Source organism: Capra hircus, chromosome 19, assembly GCF_001704415.2.
Source record: "Capra hircus breed San Clemente chromosome 19, ASM170441v1, whole genome shotgun sequence".
In the NCBI taxonomy this organism is placed as follows: domain Eukaryota; kingdom Metazoa; phylum Chordata; class Mammalia; order Artiodactyla; family Bovidae; genus Capra; species Capra hircus.
Window position 1 is genome coordinate 4,989,529 of NC_030826.1, and position 9,914 is coordinate 4,999,442.

Here is a 9,914-nt window from a genome sequence, read left to right on the forward strand (position 1 = left end):
TTGCTAGCATGTGAGATGAGTACAATTGTGCGGTAGTTTGAGCCTTCTTTGGCATTGCCTTTCTTTGGTATTGGAATGAAAACTGACCTTTTCCAGTCTTGTGGCCGCTGCTGAGTTTTTCAAATCTGCTGGCATATTGAGCACAGCACTTTGACAGCACCATCTTTCAGGATTTGAAAGAGCTCAACTGGAATGCCATCACCTCCACTAGCTTTGTTCGTAGTGATGCTTCCTAAGACCCACTTGACTTCTCACTCCAGGATGTCTGGCTCTAGGTGAGTGATCACACCATCGTGGTTATTTGGGTCGTGAAGATCTTTTTTGTACAGTTCTTCTGTGTATTCTTGCCACCTCTTCTTAATATCTTCTGCTTCTGTTAGGTCCATACCATTTCTGTCCTTTATTGAGCCCATCTTTGCATGAAATATTCCCCTGGTGTCTGTAATTTTCTTGAAGAGATCTCTAGTCTTTCCTGTTTTATTGTTTTCCTCTATTTCCTTGCACTGATCACTGAGGAAGGCTTTCTTATCTCTCCTTGCTATTCTTTGGAACTCTGCATTCAGATGGATGTATCTTCCCTTTTCTCCTTTGTCTTTTGCTTCTCTTCTTTTGTCAGCTATTTGTAAGTCCTCCTCAGACAACCATTTTGCCTTTTTGGATTTCTTCTTTGGGATAGTTTTGATCACCGCCACCTGTACAGTGTTATGAACCTCTGTCTATAGTTCTTCAGGCACTCTGTCTATCAGATTTAAGTCCCTTGAATCTATTTGTCACTTCTACTGTATAATCATAAGGGATTTGATTTGCTCATACCTGAATGGTCTAGTTGTTTTCCCTACTTTCTTCAATTTAAGTCTGAATTTTGCAATAATAAGTTCATGATCTGAGCTACAGTCAGCTCCAGGTCTTGTTTTTGCTGACTGTATAGAGCTTCTTATTTTTGCTGACTGTATACAGTCTTCTCTATAGACTATATAGAGCTTACTGAATGTATAGAGCTTTTGCTGACTATACAGAGCTTTACACTGGTCATAGCCAACATCCTCTTCCAACAACGTAAGAGATGACTCTATACATGGGCATCACCAGATGGCCAATACTGAAATCAGATTGATTATATTCTTTGCAGCTCAAGATGGAGAAGGTCTATACATAAAATGTGTATTTAAAAAGCCTTGTTAGACACTTTGGAAATGTTATTCTGTGATATTTTAGGAAGTAGGAGATTCTTTCAGATCCACAGTCTTATTTGATCTTCATAAGGGCCAGCCCTCGGGCGCACTTGGTCTAAGACATGATGCTGCTCTGAGGTTGAGTCTGGGTAGGATGGGACACAGGAAGTGGATCCAGGATGGGTGGTGCAGCAGGGTAAACCAGGGCTCGAATGAGGATCTCAGGAGAAGGAGCAAGTCAGCCTGTTCCTAAAGCTATCTCTCCAGGACCAAGGAGCTGGTCAGGTAGAGGTGGATTTAGGCGAGACATCCAGCTGAAGGCTGGGATTGGATACGAGTTCTGAGAAACACCATCCCTCAGTAGGGGCACGTGCAGTGATGTTTGACCACCCCCTGAAAATGCACCATGTCTTTGTACACTCTTCCTTACCTCTGCTTGTGTTCTTCCCTGAAATGCCTAGTTACTTGTTATGAAAATATGTTAGGTACCATAGATTCAAAGTTAGGAAACCCAGTTCCTGCCCTCACATGCAGTGAGAAGGACTAGCAAGAAATAGTCCCTTGTAATATTGTGTGAGCGATAAGGCCATTGGCACAGATTGGAGGAATCTTGAGGGGTATTTGATTCTTTAGAATTAGAGTTAGCTGGATAAACCAGATGGGAAGGAGGAGTATTGTAGCAGAGAAGAAAGTGTGGAGGCAGGTAAAAAGCAAGGTGTTTCATACTGTGGAGTGTGTATTTAATCCAGAAAGCATTAATTGGCACTGAATTTTTAACAGGTGAGCAACAGTGTATGGTTTGTCATTTAGAAAGATCTCTTGGCTAGAGTGGGGAATGAATTAAAAAACCAGAACAGAGGCAGAGAAACAAGCTGTTTCAGTGACCCTAGTCTATAGCGTTGGAAAAGAAGGAAAAGATTCCAGAAATGTTACAGCATGACAGTCACAGGACTTGCCGATGGGTGAGGAAGAGTGAGTAGCTGAAGGTAATGCATTCTCCTGCGTTGTTTTGTTATTGTTGTTTTTGTTTTACCAAAAATAAAGAAATGGGTTTTGTTGAACCGAGAAAACGTATCCAAAGACTTTTAGAAACTCCTGGATCCTGTTCCAACTGCTTCGTAATTCAGGGGACTGCAGTAGGGTGGAAGCAGTGTCACCAGGACCACTGCTTGCATAGTGGCTAGAAGGGTAGTCTCTCCAGTCGTGATTGTGTCTCTTCTTGTGCCTCTTCCCAAGTCACGTAACACAGACTACGTCCTGGATGCACCCCGTGATGAGCGCGCTAAACTTGTCCTGCTCAGAGGAGAATGAAGAGGATTGTTCCAGAGAACCTCCCGACCAGAGGAACTGATGACTTTCCCTGGGAAGCTGTGCTCCATGGTCTTCCAGCGGCTCCATCTATGCAGATAACTCTGAGATACAAAATCTAAACGAGGAGTAAAACACACACTAGTTAGTGAAGTTGTGAAATGGAGACTCTGGATTTAAGCTGTTTTTGTGAAACTTTTGGATATAACTGTATACATTTGCAAAATTGATTGCCACTATAGTAGTTCTTTAAGAATAATCGAGCCCTATTTTTTAATCATATGTAATTAGATCTTATGTATAATTTTTCATATGTAATTAGATCTTTGTAATTTTATATTTAGTTCTTCATGGAATATCAGACAGTGGTTTTTATAATTAAGACTGAAAAATTATGTGAACATAGTGAAACACTTCGTTTATTTGATAATTCACTAATCTTTTATATGCATAGCATAGGAAGCTTTTAGCAAGCTTTGGGGAGTTCTTATGGATCACATTTAGACAACTGTCTCACAAGCCACTGGATACAGCTTATATCTTGATGATGCTTTCTAATTTACAAAATGCTTTTCAGACCCTGTCTTATGTAAAGCATACAATGTGCTTGTGAGGCAGCTCCAGTGGGTATTTTATAGTTAGGAAAATAACATTCAGAGAAACAAAGCCCCTCTCCTGGAGCTGAGGCTCACACCATTGTCTTCCAGTTCCACACCCAGGCCCCTTTGCCCCGCACTCCGCTGTCCCTGCAGAGGCAGGTCACCCGACACGCGGGGCCGTGGGGCTCTGTTGATACAGCTGAGCTTCACCGCTGCGCAGCCCAGGAGCCACAGAGACTCAGGGGGCATGTCTGCATTTAAACCTAGCTCCCACGTTTAATGGGTCCACACTTCTTTATAAGCCGTTCCCCCACACCCTCAACTGGCAGAGGCAGGGCTTTGTGATGCTTTTACAAACGGTTTCTTTTCAACAGCTCACATTTTTCTAAAGTCAAATGACTGGCTCCCATCAGGGATTTGCCCAGCTTGGGTTATGCTTGCCAGAGAAGGGGTTTGAGAGGGGCCAATGAACAGAGAATAGAGGGGCATCCAGAATCTGTGTCGAAAGAGACATCTGTCGGCCTCTAGACTGATTATGCGTTTGATCTCATTTTCATTTTATTGTAACGAGAGTTTCTGGAAGGAATGAGCCATTGACTTGCAGTGCTAAAGATTTTCTCTCCATTTAGTGATTTAAACCTGGAGCTGGGAAATGAGGGTAGGGGAAGGAATGGAGTTGGGAGAAAGTCATTTTAAATGCTCTGGGCATTAAGTACCAACTGAATAATAAAAAGGGACTTATCCTTACCCAGTGTTGTTAATATTGTTAGGTAATGCTTAGGAGGAAAGTCAGCAAGAATCATTAAACATCTTTTGATGAAAAAGACTCATTTTTCAAATGAGTTCTTATGTAGAATCTCAATACTTGTAATGGATTTTTTTTTTTTAATATTACTGTCTTACTTAAAAGATGGAGGTTGGAGCTCAATTAAAACAGCAAACCTAAAACTCCTTAGGATATATACTGTCAGAATTATCGATTATAACCATTTTGTAGATGAGTAAACTGAGATCTTCAGAGTTCACGCAGTAAGTCAAACTTAGACCTAGATCCTGAGTCTCCGAGTCTGCTCCCCTTCATATGGTATGTTATATAGACCTATGCTATAAATACATATGTACATTATACTCACACTTCCCTGAATATATGTAGGGTTTATAATTCAGTCTTGAATGATAACATAAGTCAAATCCAGGGTGATAGGTAGTCATTAGCCCTGAGAAAAGTTTCAGAATGGCTGCTGAAGACCTGAGTTTCCTCTGACAGCTCTTTGAATATCGGGAAACTGCAGGGAGACATGTTTTGAGAGAAGGCCCTGAGGGAGCTCTCTCCTTACATCCCCTAGAGATGAGTGAGGTTCTCAAACACCCCAAGTTACTTTTATTTGTTAGTATCTATAATCGTGAAAGTACAGAGTATTTGTTGTTGCCGAATTAATGGTATGAAATGTCCCTCTCCTTCTTGGGAGTGTTTTTCTAATTAGTTTCTAGTGAGGAAAACACAGGAGACGCTCGAATCACTTGGCATCAAGGTTCTCAGGGCACATTTGACTGGCAGAGGCCTCATATGTTGACTTTGCTATTTGGTGGCACTTTCCTCACTGACTCCTAATTGAACACCTAATGGAAAAGGCCTATAAAAATTGTAATATCAGGGACTTCCCTGGCAGTCCAGTGGTTAAGACTCTGAGCTCCCACTTTAGAGGGCACAGGTTTGATCCCTGGTCAGGGAACTAAGATCCCACACAGGACACAGCCAAAAAATAAATAATGTCTAAAGGTAAAATTTAATATTACTTATTGAGCATATTGCCATATGTTTGTGATGGCAATTTGCAAATATTATTTCATTATCTTCTTAAAACAGCCCCATGAGGTAGAAACTATCTCTGATCATCCCCATTTTGTAAAGAAGTTTACAATTAGAGAGAATTGCTAGTCTTTGCTTCAAGGTCCACACAGCACCCGAGTGGAAGCTGGGTCTCAAGGCAGGTTTCCCAGGGCCTGTTCTGATAAACCACTGCACCGCTAAGAACCATTGTATGTGACACTGGAGGGCAGAGCTGGGATCCACGGGTCAGTTTTACAAAGAAACAGATTCCAGCTCAGTTCGATAAGGAGCTTTCTGGTAGTTAGGATCCATCAGGACAGAATTCCCCAGGAGGAAATGGAAGCTATGTTCCAGGAAGAGTTCCGTCAGTCTGAACTCCTTATTATGAGACCATTGCTGAGGAGGTTCAGGGTTCTCTGCCTGGACCTGAGCATTCCTCCGTATGCCTCTGTGACCTCTAAACCAACAGAGAAATGCCCCAGGAGACGCCCAAAGAAACATATGGCAGGGACTCATCAAGAATCCTTGTTCAACACAGGCAGAGCCCCCCCAGTTAATTTGGAGTGAGTTGACATTTATATAGCCCATCTTTCAAATTCTTCTCCTTTGACTGACTGACTCAGATTTTAGGATTAAAAAAGCCCAATGTTGTTATGTGCTTCCACCTCACTTTACTAAAGAGTGACCTGGCTTATTGACCAAGCACCAGCACCATGCCAAGCACGGTACTAGGCACTGGGGGGCAGTAGGGCAATGGCCAACCACTCCTGGGGTCTACTTACTGCCGGTTAAAACGTGGAAAGCTTCCAGGTAGTCAGAATTGAATAGCTTTTCTTTAATTTTGATTTTTAAAATAATCTATTTCCATTTTTTAAAAAATCAAGTAGTAGGGGATTGAATGAAGTTAAAAAAATCTCACTCTCTCGAGGTAGCCATCACTGATACTTCGATGGGTATTTTTACTAAAAGGAAGTTATACTGTTAAGTATCTTTGAATTAATATATTGTAGTTATTTTCACGGTGATACATATACAGATTAATGTTATATTTCAAATGGCTCTATAAAATATCACTACCCAGATAACTCCTAATTTCTGTAGCCAACAATCTATTGATGAACTCTTAGGTTAATTTAAGTTGTATTCTGATACTGTACTGATCTAGATAATATAATTGCTCTTAATTTTATCATTTCAAGACATAGACATCAGAATTTATTAAAAGGTCATATGTACTATAAAATACAATCTATTCTGTCCATGAACCACCCCCCGCCACTCCCTTCTGAGCCAGGTTAAAAATTTCCTTTATGCTCCATTTTTTTTAATTTTTTAATTTTATTGAAGTATAGTTGATTTTCCTTTATGATCCTTATTGTCCTTGTGTTTGACTTTATGCTAGTGTTCATTGTGTTGTACAGGATTTATTTATTGTTCTCTTTTGATAGTTTGTGAGTTCTGGGGGGGCTGTTTTTTATTCTCCTTGTCCTTAGAATTTATGCATGTGTTATGGCCTCCATGATTGTTTTTTTTCTCCAGTTTTTTTGAAATCTAATTGACATACAGCACATAAAAGTATTTCAATTTTGTTACTGACAATGCCCCAGTGAACATTCTCATATCCATCCAATCCTTTTCCTCATATGTCTGTGCACTCTTGTGCCACTATGTCTGTAGAGAGAATACACCCTTAAAAGTAAATCGCAGACTTTCCCGGTGGCCCAGTAGTTAGCAATCTGCCGGTGCTGGGGACACGAGTTCAATCCCAGGTCCGAGAAGATTCTGCACGCCTCAGGGCCACTAAGCCCGCACACCGCCTTTATTGAGCCCATACTCCCCAGCAAGAGAAACCACCACAGTGAGAAGCCCCACACCACACGAAGAGTTGTCCCCCCTTGCTGCAACTAGGGAGACCATGTACAGCAACAAAGACCCAGCACAGCCAAAAATTAAAACTAATTTTTAAAAGTAAATCACTACATCAAAGTCATGTTCACTTTAATTTTGATATACACAAGTTTTCCTGTGTAAAAAAAGGACTGCTAGCACTAATGTGTGAGAGCTTTTCTTCTATGTGTTTTGGACACTTTTTTTAGTCCAAAGATTGCCAATAACATTTCTGATTGTTTTTGTCTTTAGAAAAGTAATCTTCTTTCCGTCATTGTATAAGGACCTGAATTTCTCCATCACTGGGTTTTAGCTGTCCCTTGGCAGCAGAGGCTGACTGACTCGCTTTATGTGGGGGGAGTCTAGCAGTGACCAATTCACTGTATGTCAAGCACATCATCACTGTCATCTTTTTACTTGCAAGTATTGGCCTTTCCTACTTTATATATAATGATGGCGAGGACCAGCTTTTAAATGAGCTAACTTGGGTGAGAGGCCTTGGTAAAGTGCAAAGCACAATACAAACGCACTTTGAGCCCTGGTTTCCCTGTCTGTGAGGGAATAGTCATCTTCTGACGGTCCAGAAACCATTCAACTCAATAGCCACTTCCTTAGCACCTGCGAGACGCCAGACAAGACACAAGGGCTTGAAGACCCTACCCTGGATAGTTCTGATTCCCAAATCAAGAAGCTCATAGTCTGAAACCTTTTCCCTTCCCTTCCTTTTTTCTCAGAAACATTTTATTTTTCCTTAAAGGAGTAAGAAGTTAGGGATCTGGTTAGTAAGAACCCCTGAAGAGAGGCCCTTTATCACTCTCAAATTTGAATAATTCCAAAATAATATTAACACCCCTTGACTAGAAATGAAAGGATCATACTGTATGAAGGGCCTCTCCAATAATAAATGCTAAGCAGCTATAAAAACAAGGAGTCAAATGATACTTTCATAAAGCGTTTGCAAAATTAGAAAATATTATCCTTTTTCTTGGGTGAATGGACATTTTATTTTCTTTGCTAAATAAAATACAACTCTTTCAAAAGTCAATACACTTGAATTTTACAATATACAGAACAAAAGGAACTAAACTAATGAAAACAACTTACATAGCATGTAAATTTTGAGAGGATGAAAAGAACTTTACGTAGAATACACCCATGAAAATTAACTTTAGAAATAAAATCCCAAGATGTTTTAACTACAGCTAACCACATATAATATCACTGGACCTGCATTATGGTTATGTGAATATTAAATGCAATTCTGTGTTTGCTTTCTTCATATGACTTCTTACATTTAACTAATACTTCTTTTGTTAATTTTGTTTGAATTTCACTGTCAGGGCACAGGGGTGGTCTGAGGGACAGTGCAATCAGATTAATAGTTCTGACCCCTCCTCATTCCTGTTCCCCCATCACCAAAATATTTTCTGTCATTTTACCCTGTTTATTTCCTTTACATTATTTATCAATTTGTAATGATATATTTGTTTATTATCTTTCTTAATAAAGAGAAGAAGAATGAGAGTGTGTTCCATGGTGGCAGGGATTTATCTGCCTCATTCACCATTGCAGGAAAGGTCTAGCACCATGGAGGAGGAGCTAACACAGTGCCTGAACACAGTAGGTATTCAACGCATCCTTGCCAAATTGAATGTGTAATGAGCTGTCCATAAGTAAGACTTTTTTCCCACTTTAACTCTCATGCCCTTGTATTCATTTACTCACTTATACAGTTACTTAATGCTGCAGATGCCAAACACTGCAAAGTCCTAGAATTCAATTCAAAACAGATCTAGTCTTAACTCTTATGTGATTTATATTTTATGCAAAGAACATTCAACTGAAATTAACCAAAGCTTTTTCCATTTATTTTCTTTATTCCCCTTATTTATTCCATAGCTGAATTTCTAGGCCATTTAATGTCATTGCCTCGAGAAAGGTATGTGACATCAGAAAGCAGAGGAACGCTTGCTCTTTTGAGTTTCAAAAGTCTGACTCCTTAGGGAACTGGAAAGGATTCATGATTTAGAACAAAGATTTGAAAGCATGTGTGATGCAAAAGAGTAAGGTTTTCCTACTCCCACTCTAGGTTATAATTCTCCTGGCTGTGGGAGAGGACAAATAACAAAACTGTTGGAGGGGCTCAGAGAAATGGGCTGGGCCCCACCTCCTGGACCACCTTCCCAGGAGCAGTAAAACCTGGTGATATATGTTAGTGTTGAGCAGAGGAAACCCATTCCTCGTTATGCCCCAGGATGGAAGTAATTGCAAGCTGTGTACAGGCAGATAGAGCCTTGGACAACATCAGTGAGCTTCCTCCAGCCCAGTGTGATTCAAACTGAAACACCAAATGGATTTCTATGAACCCCAAAGGATCACAGAAATAGGAAGACCCTCCCACGCCCCCACCAGACCTAAAAGATTTTTTTTTTCCATTTCATCCAGTTAATGAGGATTTTTTTTCCTTTGAAGCCTCTCAGTGAAATCCAATTTGGACAATGACATCACACCATCCAAACCCAGAGTGCCCTGGCACTTAAGTAAGTCTCTCAGAGTTTAGCAATGACTGAAGAATGGAGGGAACTACAAGGTGGCTGAGAATAGTATTGGTTGAGATCACTTATACCCTGCTCGTAATGTTCCCTTCCTCCAGAGGAAAACCTCTAGATAACCACCATGGTGTGATCACTCACAGAGAGCCAGACTCCTGGAGTGCGAAGAAGTCAAGTGGGCCTTAGGAAGCATCACTACAAACAAAGCTAATGTAGGTGATGGAATTCCAGCTGAGCTCTTTCAAATCTTAAAAGATGATGCTGTTAAAGTGCTGCACTCAGTTCAGTTCAGTCACTCAGTCATGTCCAACTCTGCACCCCATGGACTGCAGCACACCAGGCCTCCCTGTCCATCACAAACTCTGGAGCTTACTTGAATTCATGTCCATTGAGTCAGTGATGCCATCCAACCATCTCATCCTCTGTCGTCCCCTTCTCCTCCCGCCCTCAATCTTTCCCAGCATCAAGGTCTTTTCCACTGAGTCAGTTCGCATCAGGTGGCCAAAGTATTGGAGCTTCAGCTTCAACATCAGCTGCACACAATATGTAGCAAATCTGGAAAACT

The 9,914-nt window shown here is 40.8% G+C and overlaps 1 protein-coding gene across 1 annotated transcript in view; it reads left to right on the forward strand.

Moving 5' to 3' along the window:
- STXBP4 (syntaxin binding protein 4) overlaps window positions 1-8,326 on the forward strand; it is a 230,976-nt gene extending 222,650 nt beyond the window's left edge. Inside the window, exon 19 of the mRNA XM_013971768.2 lies at window positions 2,409-8,326. Coding sequence (XP_013827222.2) covers window positions 2,409-2,523 — 115 coding nt within the window. The 3' untranslated portion in view covers window positions 2,524-8,326. The remainder of the gene's footprint in view (window positions 1-2,408) is intronic.